The sequence below is a fragment of the Grammomys surdaster genome, unplaced genomic scaffold (genome assembly GCF_004785775.1).
Source record: "Grammomys surdaster isolate TR1022 unplaced genomic scaffold, NIH_TR_1.0 126133, whole genome shotgun sequence".
Taxonomy (NCBI): Eukaryota; Metazoa; Chordata; class Mammalia; order Rodentia; family Muridae; genus Grammomys; species Grammomys surdaster.
Genome location: NW_021620941.1, coordinates 722872 through 736306, shown reverse-complemented (window position 1 = coordinate 736306; position 13435 = coordinate 722872). Strand labels below are relative to the sequence as shown.

General features: G+C 54.2%; 1 protein-coding gene across 3 annotated transcripts in view; it reads right to left on the bottom strand.

Moving 5' to 3' along the window:
* Positions 1-8098: 8098 nt before the first annotated feature.
* The window catches only part of Lmx1b (LIM homeobox transcription factor 1 beta), a 78638-nt gene continuing 73301 nt past the window's right edge, over positions 8099-13435 (bottom strand). Inside the window, exons 4-8 of one of the 3 annotated variants that reach the window (XM_028757155.1) lie at positions 11537-11718; positions 11269-11346; positions 11055-11121; positions 9349-9513; positions 8099-9072 (exon numbers count right to left, since the gene is read on the bottom strand). In XM_028757155.1, coding sequence (XP_028612988.1) covers positions 8915-9072; positions 9349-9513; positions 11055-11121; positions 11269-11346; positions 11537-11718 — 650 coding nt within the window. In that variant the 3' untranslated portion in view covers positions 8099-8914. Of the gene's footprint in view, positions 9073-9348; positions 9531-11026; positions 11122-11268; positions 11347-11536; positions 11719-13435 lie in introns of all 3 variants that reach the window. The other 2 variants (XM_028757154.1, XM_028757156.1) reach the window with 2 other exon arrangements.

Genomic DNA, 13435 nt, shown 5'->3' with positions numbered 1-13435 from the left:
GCACACACACATGCACACACACAATGGACACACATACATGCACACACGCATGCACACACACAATGGACACACATGCACACACAATGCACAAACATACATATACACATACAGTCACACACACAGTGCACAAATATACATGTACACACACATGCACACACACAATGCACAAACACACATGCACGCACATACATGTGTGCATGCAGGCATGCAAAAAATATAAACAAACAGCAACAAATCTGGGTTTGAAACATGGAGATACACATCCAAATAGCCAATACAGTAGAGGAGAATTCCAACCGCATCAGACCAACCTGGATGAGTGAATTTATGTGACAAGACATGGCCAAGCTTTGGAACAGAGTTCACGAGCATGACCAACATTTATATGTGGTACTGGAGGATGGAGAAAGCATGGACAACTGGGGGAGAGACAGGCACGGAGATGATCTGAACATCCCAGTGCTCTTGCTCTGGGGAGATGGGGTTTCTCTGCTCCCCTTCCACACAGAGAGCTGACCGAGACAAAACTGATCATGTATAGAAAACAAGCTACAATGGCCTCCCTAAATGTACAAGATGGGCTGGAGAGATGTCTCAGTGACAAATGTCGCTCTTCCAGAGGACCTGTGTTCTGTTCTCAGCATCCAAATGGAAGCTCACAACCATCCTTAGCACAGTTCCAGGGGGTCTGACACCCTCTCTAATCCCCATGTGCTCAGCAGCACTCTGGCCTTCCCCAGCAATGTCAAAAAGGACTCAGAAGCATAGCCAAGCTCCCAGGAGTCCCCAGTCCTTCATCTACCCAAAATTGGTTTTCTTGTAGAAGGTCCTCCTTTTTCCTGCTCCCTCATCCCCTGGCCTGTCTGATGTTCACTTCTTTCGCAGACTCTTGATTTACTCATTGCCTTCCCGGTGGAGTGATGGGGAGATTTATCCAGAATGTTGAATCCGTGTCAAACCTGCTCCTAACACAGGAGCATTTTCTCACTTGTGCCCAGGGTTTGCAAGCCACTCTGAGCGCTGTGCTCCTCTCTTCACAGGAAGGAGCTGGTGCCTAGGGGCGGCTTGGGCTGGACTGAGACAGGGAGGGCAGGTCCCTAACCATCAGACTTCTCTACCCACTTTCCTCCTCTGTGTTCAGACACAGTGCCAGTGCCCACCAAGCAGCTTAGGGCAGGGCCACACCTCTCAGCCATGACTGAGTCCTCACCCTGGGTCCCCTGGAAATCTCCTTCCCTGACCTGCAGGACACTCCACAGTGCTCTTGGCTCAGAGTCTGGGCTACAAAAGCTGCCCTGGTCCTAGAAATGCTGAGTTGTAGAAAACATGGAGTGCTGTCTGTCTTTCATTCTTGGCACTGCTTGATCACATGAGTGTCCCCAGGAATTGCCACTCTATCTCCGTGAACTTGAACAGGCCCCTCCCCCTCTCAGAACTTCAATGTCTTCATCTATACAATGGGGGTCTCAATGCTACTTTGAATGAGTGTTAAATGAAATAATACCCGGAGACTGGCTCATGAGCACAGGAGCTGTCACTGCTGTTATTGCTGGGGTCACAGGTATTATTGTTCCTCAGTGTTTGGTCAGGCATATTATAAAGGAAAACAGCCAACCCACATCTTCTGTTGACATTGGCTGCCTAAGAAGCACCCTTCCATAAATGCAGGAGCAAGGACCCTGCTCCATGCAGACGCTCATGGCCATGAGAGCAGAGATGGCGGGGAACCTCTTGTAGGAATGTTGTACATTGTCCACTCTACATGTCCACCACCCATTTCTTTTTGGTGTCTTTGGATTTTTGAGAGGGGGGTCTCATTATGTAGTTCAGGATGGCGTTGAACTTAGTATATATAGTCCAGGCTTGTCTCAGACTGCCCTAGAGAACAAACAAAATGATAAATGAGGGCTGGGGATGTGGCTTAGTAACAGACACTACTGGTAAACCAGCAGAGACCCTGAGTAGCATCCTTAGCACTGCTTAAACAAAACATTCTGCATACATACACACCTTGTACACACACACAATGCTGGTGTGTGCACGCATTTGTGTGTGCATGTGTGTATGAGGGCCACAGGACAACCTCTGCGACCACTCAACTATTCATTAAACTGTTTTAAATTATTATTTTATGTATATGGGTACACTCTTGCTCTCTTAAGAAGGCATTGGATCCCATTACAGATGGTTGTGAGCCACCATGTGGTTGCTGGGAATTGAACTCAGGACCTCTGGAAAAGCAATTAGTGCTCTTAACTGCTGAGCCATCTCTCCAGCCCTGCATCCAATTTCTCTTCTTAAACACCAGCTCAGAATCTGTCCTGTACTGAATAGGATGGCATTGGAAATTTAGGGGCTTTATATACTAGACGGAGTGTGTCTCCTAAGGATGCAGGTGCTGGTATTCGGTTCCCCTGCAGCAGTGCTGGGAGGTGATGAGCCTTTAGGAAGTGTGATCTTGGGAGAAGTACTGAGGTCTTGGGGAGCACTGACTTCTTATAGTTCTCAAGAGGCCCTGATTGGGAGGGGGTCATTGTAAGGCCAGTCTGATTTTCCAGATTCTGTGGTATGGCGCTCTTACAGTTACTTCTCCACGGTATAGAGCAGGAAATTGCCAGTATCATGAATATCAAGGTTCCCCTACTGCTCAACACCCATTCTCCCCACTGGCCATCTTCAGGACCCTTAGCAGTTTCTTCTGCAAGCACTGAGAGCCCAGCTGGCTAGTCAGTGGACGATGGCCTGCCTGACTCCCGAGTGCCACCTTGTGGCCTGATGTGTGACTGCAGGTCTAGTGTAGAAATTCTGGCTGGTCAGTTTTGGGGATTTAGAAGCTAGAGAAATAGGGGGAGAAGAAAGATGGTGTCTACAGAGAGCCTGTGCTAAGAACGTTCACTGTGTCAGTTAATGATCAGTTTTTCAAAGGAAAAGGTGGAAGTTCCTGGGATGCTGGCAGGCACACCCAGGGCTGCAAGGCATGGACAATATGTATTCTTCAACTAGGGAATGGGCAAAGGTTTTGTTTCTTCTTCTCAGTTCCATTTGAGAATGTAAACATTTCTTGGTTCTATACGGTAGTTCACAGTGTGCTGACCTAACTTACTGTGCTAGTTTGGAGACAGGGACATGTAAGTTGTCCCTCCTTTCCTGTCTGACCCTGGCACCTCTCAGGATCTCCATTTTTGACCTTCAGACTCCAAGGTCATTGGGGTTTGCTCTACCTACTTCCATGCCTCTGTGGCTCCTGCTTCTGAACCTCAACTTGCTGTTTTGTCTTCCCAGATATCCCTGACCGTCTCTGTCCTGTCCATCCCACTCTGACCACTTGGGAAATGTTCAACCCAAGCATTTCCTCTTCCAGGAAGGTTCCCCTGGGGTCCCCAGCACTGAGGCTATCCCTCCCCACTTTGAGTCACTTATGTCTTTTGAATAACTGCTCATGCTTGGCCCAGGAGACCTGGATTGTGGAAGAAAGAAGCCGAGAATGAGCTCTCAGCCCCTCTTCCCCCAGCTCCATCCAAGTCAAAGCAGTGAGTGGGCTCACGGTCTGCCTGGGGACGCTGAGAAGTCATCTGGCTGCAGGACCCAGGCCTTTGAGGAGGGTGCTTCCCCCTTACTCCCCAGTCCATGTCTTCACCTGGACGGGGTAGGGGGGTCGGGGGAGGCAGGTGACAATGAGGCAGTGGATTAGCTCATCCCCCACCCCCACATTTTTTAGTGACAGGATTTTAGACATTGCTCTAGGCTACAGGGTTGGCAGCCCACTGCTCTTGAAGAATAGAGCATAGACGCCCCCACCCCTCCCTTTGTCGTCCCTCTTCCAGTTCCAGCTTGGAGCCCAGCCACCGAGGCTCTGTTTAGTCCTGCCTCCGGAGCCGTGCAGTTTGGACCATGTGACTTAGGTTCCCTGGAGTCTTGTGAGGCACGCTGAAGGTAGGAGAATTCTCTACCTCCAGGTGTCTGACTTGATCTTGGGGGATCTTGTCCTACGACCAGAAACAGTGGGCCTGGAAGGGGCAGCTGGTTGTCGGTGTGGGGTGGAGTGGGGTGGGATTGGCAAAGCTGAAATGTTGTGGTCCAAGCTGCTTTCTTATCTTGGTTTTGTCTTCCTGTTTGCTTCATCATATTGAGTTATCACCTCCTCCCCTGGGCCTCAGTGTCCTTTCTGAAGCCTGGGATCCTGCCATTCAGGGTACAAATGAAAAGGACTCTCCTAAGTCTCTTGGCAGCCAGTTACCCAGCAGAGGTTGTGGAGGGGCGAGCCCCTAGGGGGCGCTGGTGCTCACTGGCAGAGTGAGAGGTCTCACGGTGGCTCTCAGATGGTCCTGACAGCCACAGGAGTGGCTCTATTTGCTGGGTTTTGTTCCCTGGCTAACCTGCCCATCAGTACCCCAGGGAGGAGACTTCATGCTTGGCTTCTGGATCCTCAGGGGTCCGGCTGTAGTCCCTGTCACCTCATTTGGGGCCATCTCTAGCATGCTCAGCTCACATGCCTCAGATTAAAGGACTGTTCTGTCCCTTTTGTACACCCTAATAGCAATGATCAGGGACCTAGATGTTACCTGAACACCTTGACAGTCTGGACTTCTCTTGCTCTCCACAGGTACCATGCTGGTCAAAGCAAGCTGATCTCCCTGGCCCCCACTCAGTTCACCTAAGCCAATCACGTTTTCTGCTCAGCAGCATCCTTCCACTTTTCTGGTCAGATTCTGCCTCCTCTGAGGTGTATAAGCCTGGACCATCCCCAGACACCCCTCTCCCCCTAGCTCCCTGTCCAGCTAGGTAACTTCAGATCTCAGCTGAATGGCTTCTTCCAGGAAGCTTTCCCTGATTCCCATCCCCATGAGACTAGCTGCTCCCGGACCAAGGCTCCATTATATGTCACCTGAACTATGTCAAGCTTTCTACATCCTCTGAGGTGACCATCCCTTCCTTGTTTCTCAGCCTGGTTGATACTCAGAGAAGCCCCCATAAGCAATGGCTGTCTGAATGAAGGAAGGGGTAGAATTGGACAGAGGGGACTGGAGATGGATGACTCTGTTGGGCTCAAGGCTGAGGATGGCCAGGGCTGAGGCGATGAGGGAAGGAGAGGGGGATGATTATGAGGTGGAGTTGGGCTAGACCCAAACCCTGTGTCCATGACTCGTTGTCCCTGAAGTGACAGACAGCTCCCGCTGAGGCCCAGGCCCCACCCCCAAGGAGAGCCCACACACGAGTGTACAGGTTGTTTATTTACAAATATACCAACATCTTGTGTTTTTTTTTTTTCTCGATGTTTCCATTTTCTGCTTTTGTGGGAAGAGGCAGGAGGTGAGTGGAAGGCGGGGGTGGTGATGTGGAAACGCTAATAAATAATTTAACAATGACAAGTTATTAAATAAAATGTGTGTGGGGATGGCAGGCGGGCAGTCTGTACAAGGTAAACGGAAAGAATACGATGGGTGGCCTGGCCCCAGCCCAGCTGCAACAAACCCCCTCCAAGCGGAACCCCAGGGCAGGGCAGGGCAGGGCAGGGCAGGGCAGGGCAGGGCAGGGCAGGGCAGCAGCCCAGAGACCATTGGCAATTGTCCCTGTCGAGGGCCACATGTTGAAGGGTCCGTCCTGTCTCCCTGCTCCCAGGCCACATGTGAGCCTCCTTGTGTCAGGTGTGAGTGTGTGTGCACGTGCGTGAGTGTGCTGCCCCTTCCGTGCAGCGGTCAGCCCTGGGCTGCAGCGTCCCCCCTGGTCCTAGGGGTGCCCAGGGCTCTGAGTCCATCTTCCCCCACTGAGCAGGGGAGACATCTAGACAGACGGGGAGGTGGTCTCACTTCAAAGGGATGTCCCTAAAGGAGGAGAGGCTGCCCCTCAGCTGGGCCTCCTCATGTAAGGGCAGTTCCTCGATGTCCACCCCCCACTCCACCCCAGGAAGCCTCCATGACAGCAGACTGGCTGTGCCACCTCTTGGTGTGACTCTCACACCTGGTGTGGTGTCTGTGTGTGGCCTCTTCTGAGTCTCTGAGGACAGCAGAGTGAGAGGAAGCCTCATGGAAAGAAAACACAGATAGGGTTCTGGTTGGGACAAAGCTTAAGTTCTTGTCACTCCTGTGTGACACCTGGACAGGCTTCTTCCTCTCTGCCTGAGCCTCAACGTGCCACACCCCCAGCCAGGAGGTGGGACTTGGTTTTTCTCTAAAGCCCCTACCCGTCTCTCAATTTCTACCTCATATTCCCACATCCCTCTGCTCCTTCAGGCTGCAGGCTGACCCCACCCCCACCCCCAGTCCTACAGCGCTGCCTTCTTCCAGGCTCAGTTCCCAAAACCTGAGTTGCTATCTAACAAGGTCTGGCGGGGCTGGATCGAAGGCTGTCTCTTCCCACAGGACAGAAGCCCTAGTCCCTGCGGCAGTCCAAGACTGGCATGTTGTCTCAGTAGGGCAGCAGGCCACAGCCATGGTGAATGAATCCTGAGAATGGCTACCAGGGCATCTCCAGTATGATGGTTTGGGGGTCCCTCTTCTGGCAACTTAGAAGTGTCCTGATAACATCTTCTGGCTGGGGACACCAGAATGGGGACAACAGAGGCCAGGGCTGGACTTGGGGTTTGGAGGCCCCAGAACAGGAAGGGAGGACCCTTGGGACCAGCAGGTGTGGTGAGAACACATTGGTCCCTGCAGGTGGGGCAGGGGCAGGGCTTCGTGAGACAGAGATGGGGACAGATCCACTGTCCTCTCCTCAGCTACAGCCCTGTCACTACGTTGCTGTGCTGAGCACATACCTGCCCCTCTCCTGTCTCAGGTTTCTCAGCAGCCACACAGCCTACTGATATCGAGTCTTCCAACTTAAAAAGTGAATAAGAGTAGGCTGGGTCTCCTGAGAGTTCGTATCTACCCTGGGTCTGCCCCGAGTATGCCCTGTACAATTCAGCCAGGGGTCTGTGCCAGAGGAGGAAAGGGTAAATCCCAGGAAAGCAGCTGGCTCAGGACCACAACTTCAGCATGGAGATTAGTGATGTTCCTTTTATAAAATGAGGGACCCAGGAGGACTGTACTGGCTGCTCTTCCCTGCTGACTCCATATCGTGACATCTGAATGGGGTTAAAGGGTCTGAGGTCTCCCCAGAGACAGAAAATAAACCCACACAGCTTAACTAGCCAGGCACAGGAGCCCAAAGTGGTGACAGAGAGAGTCTCATCCTTACTTGCCCACAGCTAGAGCTCTGCAGACATAAGGATGGGTGGGTGGGTGAGGGGTGGTTAGGACTCTTTGTTAAATGAATGGCAGCATTCTCCTGGGCATCTGGCCTGGGACACAGTGCCTGCCAGAGGCCAGCAGGGGTGCCAAGGGAAGACCCACTACCACTTCAGCCTTGGGCAGGAAGAGTCCAGGAGACTGGGGAGGGGGGCTGGGGTGACACAGGAGGCTGAAATGTGGTGGGCTATACACTGTGCAAAGATGCTGTGGAGAGCCCCACAGGGCTGACCTTCCCCAGCTGAGACAGAAGGAGGGGATACAATGACTCCAGAGTAATGCCCCAAGCTGACCAAGCCAACGAAAGGAAAGGCAACCAAGTCCAAACCCTGCTCTTTCACGGGCTCTAAGCAATCAGCATCCCACCCGCACATATTGAGGGAGTTGTGGCTTGTCACTGTGCCTGTGTGAGGCCTCGGAGTGAGTGGTGGTGGGGTCATTACAGAACAAGTGTGAGGCTCCAAAGTCATGAGACCTAAGCCACATCAGCAGAGCTAAGGTGCCAAAAGCAGAGAAGGTGCAGGGCCTGTTCCGAGTGAGCTGGCTAAGGTCAGGAGGAAAACTGCTTACAGCTGTTCCACAGCTGCAGAGCAGGCAGGATCCCGACAGTGTACAGCCTCAGCATACAGACCAGAGGAGACTGAAGGTCAGGGGACCCACAAGGAGGGCGGCTGGCCTGGGCTTCTATCGCTGGCCCCGTATGAGAAGAAGGACCAGAGGGGATTAAGTGTCAGATGGTGTCAAGTGGCAGACTCTGTGTCTGCTGTGGTCTGTGTGTACTGGGTTCTCTGGGCTCCATCTCTGGCCTGGGACCTGGTAGGTCTGTGACTACCCTCCTGCCCTGGCAGTGAGGACCTGAACAGAGCCTGGGATCCCCCTTCCTTCCTCCCTCTCCAATTGCTCTCAGAGGTCGGCCCTGCCTGCTGACCTCGCTGCTGCTTCCAGAAAGGAACAGTACCTCTTCCATGTCTGTGTGCGTGTGCACCAGGTATATATGCATGCTTGCACAGGCGTGCCTATAGATGTGTGTGCCTTTACGTGTGCATCTCTGTCCCTTGGGTCTCTCTGGGCTCTGTCCACATCCCTCCTCTTGCTGAGACTCAGGCAGGGCCAAAGAGCCTGTCACACTTGCTTGGACCCTCCTCTCCTGTGCACCAGCCTAGGGCTGGGAACAGTGACCCTGGGCCTCCCAGGACCCAGAAACCATCCCCTGCGCTGACCAGGAGGGGAAGTGGTCTCCAGCGCAGGACACCCGTATAACTGTTTCTCGGGTACCAGGCACTGTCCCAGGGCTGGGCTTGAAGGGACAATGGAGACTGGCTGGAAACAGAATGTTTAAAAAACAAAATAAAACAAATTTAAGCTTCCCCCCAAAAAAGAGGCGGGGCCGGGGAAGGTAGTGATGAAGTCAAAGGGCTGGGAGGCTAGTGGCTGTCCAAGAGCTCTGGGTCCCCAGGGGTCACAAGGTCTCTGTGGGCAGGACACAGTCCCTGCCCAGGCTGCACCCATCTGCCTTGTCTGGCTGTGCCCAGTGGGCACTTGAGCCAGGTCTGGCTGGCCGAAGGGAGGGCACCGTATGGCTGTCTGTAGAGTCTGAGCGGGTGGTGGGCTGGGGGGCCGGCTGGCTGCAGAGGCCTGTGGTCCCACCCTAGGCCCAGGCCCAAGCGTCCATGCGGCCCGGCTGGCTCTCAGGAGGCAAAGTAGGAGCTCTGCATGGAGTAGAGCCGGTCGATGGGGTTCCCCACGCGGGCCTGCAGGGAGCCCACGTCAGAAGAGCCGAGGAAGCAGTCGCTGAGGCTGGTGAGGGAGGTATCACTATCGATATCGTGGAAGATGGAGTCGTTCCCTGTGGGATGCGGAGGGGACGTCAGGAGCTGGGAGTGGGCCAGGGCTCTAGGCGGTCCTGGCAGCCCTGCAGGCTCCACGGCCAGGGGTTGTGGGCAGGCCAGCTGGCTCGGACTAGGCCCTTCCCGTCAGGGGGAGGCTTGCTGGCAGTGCTGGATGGACTGCCCTGGGCCCTGGGCCCTCGGCTCTGGGCAGCAAGGACTGTCATAGCCTCTGTCTGCCTGGCTAGGCATGGACAGAGGGCAGTGCTGGGCCAGATGGGGGTGGGGCAGCTTACCATAGGGGTTCATGTGGTCACCTGGCATTTGGGGCGGCGTGAGGCCCTGCTGGAAGGGGTCGCTGCTTCCGTAGGGGCTCTGCTCCATGGCCACGATCTGCTGCTGCGGAGGGGCCAGCGGCGTGTAGGAGGCCATCATGCCCTCCATGCGGCTTGACAGAACCTCTGAGGACAGTGAATGCCTTCACCAACTGGTCCTGTCCTACCCTGTCCTGGGAGTTGTGCAGATGCTCCCCTGGGCCCCTATGACTCCTCACTCAGATGCACCTTCTATCTTCTAGCCCCAGGTTTTCCTGTGCTCTGCCTCTCTGCTCCTGACATTTCTTCCCCCAAAGACTTCCCATTTACTCTCTCCCACCTGCTCCATCTGCACGAGCTGTGCTAGAGAGGTGGCAGGCTGGGCTGGCAGTAGCCATTTACCACAGTTCACCATGTAGGAGCTCTAAGATAGAACCCAAGTCAAGGAGGGCTTCCTGGCGGAGAAACCTTTATCCCATCAGGACCTAAAGAACCGGCAGGAAGGGTTATAACAGGCAGGGAGGGTCTGGTCTTCCAGGTGAGACTGGGAAGTCCAGCAACTGCCTCCAGACCATTGGGGAGTGAGGCAGTTAACAGGGACAAACAGTGGTAGGGTGTACAGGATTCCCTCTGGGCACTGTGGAGAAATGTCGGGAGCATGGCAGAGCGCAGAGGCTGTGTCTGTTTGGGGGAAGAGGAAATGGAGGAGATCCTAGGGACCTTGTCAAGGTCTCTGCAGGAAAGGCAAAACAGGTAAGGTACAACCACTCCCAAGATGGTGGCAGAACAGAGGGAAAGGTGAGGACCACAGGGGTCATGGGCAGTGCAGTAGCAGCAAAGGGGCTCTGGTGAGCAGGGAGGAGTCCTGATGGCATCTGGGAAGGAGCCAGGGACACCAGAGAACAAAGCACACTTTTCTCCAAGAACAAATACAGGCTGCCTGGTGACTGGAGACAGAAGACTGTGGCCCCAGGAGGGCCTTTAAGGGAAAACAAGAAATATGGGACTTTGGAACATTGTCAGTAGATCTCCAAGTCCAGGCTGGGATGCTGGCCTGGCTCCAATCCTAAGTGGCAGAGCTGCCTGTAGGTGCTGGCACCTTCCCAGGGGCCTCCTACTACCTCTACGTCAGTAGTCTCTGGAGCTCTCTGCACCCCCTCTCTTCATAACTTCAAAGTCTCCATGTCCCTGTGTAGCCTAGGAGACCTGCCCTGGTCCAAGATGTTGTTGCTGAAACAGATTTCTGAGTGAAGTTCAGCTTTGTGGGACCTGGCGTATGCTCAATGGACTGGCCCTTACTACTAGTGGCAGTCCCCAGGGGCTTCCCCACACCTCCCAGCTTCTCTGAGGTGCTTTCACAGAATGAGTGGGCAGCCAGTATATGTCACTGTGAACAGTGCGTGTTGGAGCCCTATATACATAGGGCAGCTTTGCCCTGTGGTAGTGCGGTGTCCCCAGAGGTAGTTTGAATGTCCCCAACCTTCAGTTTCCTCATGAGGCATGCCTGACTGCCCTGTCCTGGTGAAAGTTCATGAGCTGAGTGAGACAGGGTGGGTAGGAGGTCGGGGGCGGGGGGGCGGGGGAAGAGGCTGGCCACTTGGAGCCAAGCATCCAGCAGTGACTTTTCCAGCACACACCCTGACATCTCTTCCACTACAACCTCTGCTCCCCGAGTCCCAGAGGCTCACCTTGGCCCAGCCGCTGGGAGTTCTGCTGCTCCTGCTGTTGCTGGTGCCTCCGGGCCAGCTTCTTCATCTGCAGAGGGACAGTCCAGGCGCCGACTCAATCCCAGTCCAAATGCAAGGCTCTGCCTCCTCACCCCATCTCCACCCTTCCCTGTCTCTTGCCCATCCCCATCTCCCAGGGCTGCCCTGGAGCACTGGATTAGCCATGACCTCTCACCTTTGCTCTTTGGTTCTGAAACCAGACCTGGACCACACGCACACTGAGGCCTGTCTCTGCTGCCAGTGTCTCTCGGACCTGACCCGGAGAGAGGGAGACAAGTCAAGTCTGTGTAGATGGCAGTTGAAAGGTGGCAGTTGGGTTGAGGGGTGGGAGGAACATTCCTGCCCCTACCCTGGTGATAGCAGTGGGTCAGGGAGGAGGAATGGACCCACAATGAGCAAAAGAGTGGTGCTGGCCCCAGACCATCCCACTCGGAATTCCTCACCTTCCGACAGGGCTTGGAGGAGACCTCAAAAGAGGCCTTAAAAGCTCTTCTCTGCTGCGTGGTGAGGATGGTCCGGGGCCGTTTGGGCCTTCTCGGGTCCTTCCCGTCATCTCCGCTGCCCTTACTCTGGCTGCCCTGCCCCTTGGCTGGCTTCATGTCTCCATCTTCGTCCTCACTCTTCACTGTAGAAGACACGATCCAACCCATCAGTAGGAGCTTTGTATCTTTGGGTGAGAATTCCTTCACCCTCTGCTGATTCTGGTTCCCTAGTGACTTCAGGATAAAGTAGAACCTTCCCTGGGCCAAGAGATCCTTCTTTGCCATGTCCCATGACCCCAACATATACTCACTTCCTCATTCAGGGCCCCAGGCTGGTTTAACGCTGCCAACTTATAGGTCTCTCTATAGCATCCACAGGTGCAGGTGCACACACACACACACACATACACACACACACTCTCAGGTGCTCACATGCTCAGGGACCATGACTCAGTACCCAGGAGCATGTGCATGGCTGTGTACAAGGCTTGGGTTGAGGGGTGGGAGGGATACTTCTGCCCCCAGTGATAGCAGTAGATTGGAGAGGAGGAATGGACCCACAATAAGCAAGAGGCACACACTAGAGCGTGTGTATCATTCTGGGGCTCACACACAGGGCAGATCTGCCCTTGTGAGACTCTGAAGGCCAGCAGCCTCCTGCAACTATGGCCCAGGCTGGCCCTGGGCTTTCCTGAGTCATCTTTCTGCTGCTGGCCTCTGAGGGTTTATGTGTCATGCTAGCTGGGGACCAGGGGGAAAGAGAGGAGCGGCTGGAGTCTTCTTTCTTGAGGCCTCCAGGGATTGACAACTGGGAAAGACACAGGGACCAGGCATCCTCATAGGAGGTACTTAGGACCCGGACATGCAAGCATGTGCACACACCTGTATCTTGGTCTAAAGGCCCACATATATGTTACTTAGAGATATTGCAGGCTCACAGAGGCCTATATCCACAGGCAGGGACACTTCCATGCCAAGACACATGTGGCATGAAGAATCATGTGTGCACCTCCAGCAACACACACACCACTTCCATGGTCCCAGGGTTTTGGGCCTTAGAGACCTAGGTACATGGCCAAGCTTCCCAACAACCATGAGCTCTGACATTCCTCCCTGGAACTTGTCCCCTCCCTAGCCCCACTTTCTTTGGAGGTTAGCTCCATGGAGGACTGTCACCTTACAATGTCTGTAAGCTGGGCCAGTGGTCTTCCCTTCCATGGAAGTGCAGGTGGCCACAGGGAAGCTATCACAGTGTCTAACTCAGGGATGGCCAGCAGCAGATACACAAGGACTCTGTCACACCCAAACATTGGGGCCATGACAATTGCAGACACTCCCCATCTGGGCAGAAGACATGCCTATGGGTCTAGGGTACCTCCAAGGGCAGGCCAGCCATCTTGGTATGTTCCCTGCCCAAATCTTGGGAGTGACAAGGCCCCAGCCTTCAGGCTTTTGCTGGAAAGCAAACATGTGCATGGGTCGAGCATGTGTGAGTGTGTATAAAATCATGCATGTGTAGCCCATGAGTGTGCTGGTCAGGTGCAGAGGTAGGAAGAATAGACATGTATGTGTGTGTGTACATAGGGGGAGCTTTGCATGCTTGGGTGTGTAAGCACACGAGGTGGTGTCTTTATGGCACTGGGTATGTGTGTGGTACACAAATGTGTGTACTTCAGGGCTGGCACCCAGGGTGGTGATAGGGTGGATGTAACATTGGACATAGCACCTTGATGATGGCTGGATGTGCACGTGCAGGTCTGTGGACCTCAGAAGCCCCACTCCAGCATCCCACTCAGAAGCCCCACTCCAGCATCCCACTCAGAAGCCCCACTCCAGCACCCCACTCAGAAGCCCCACTCC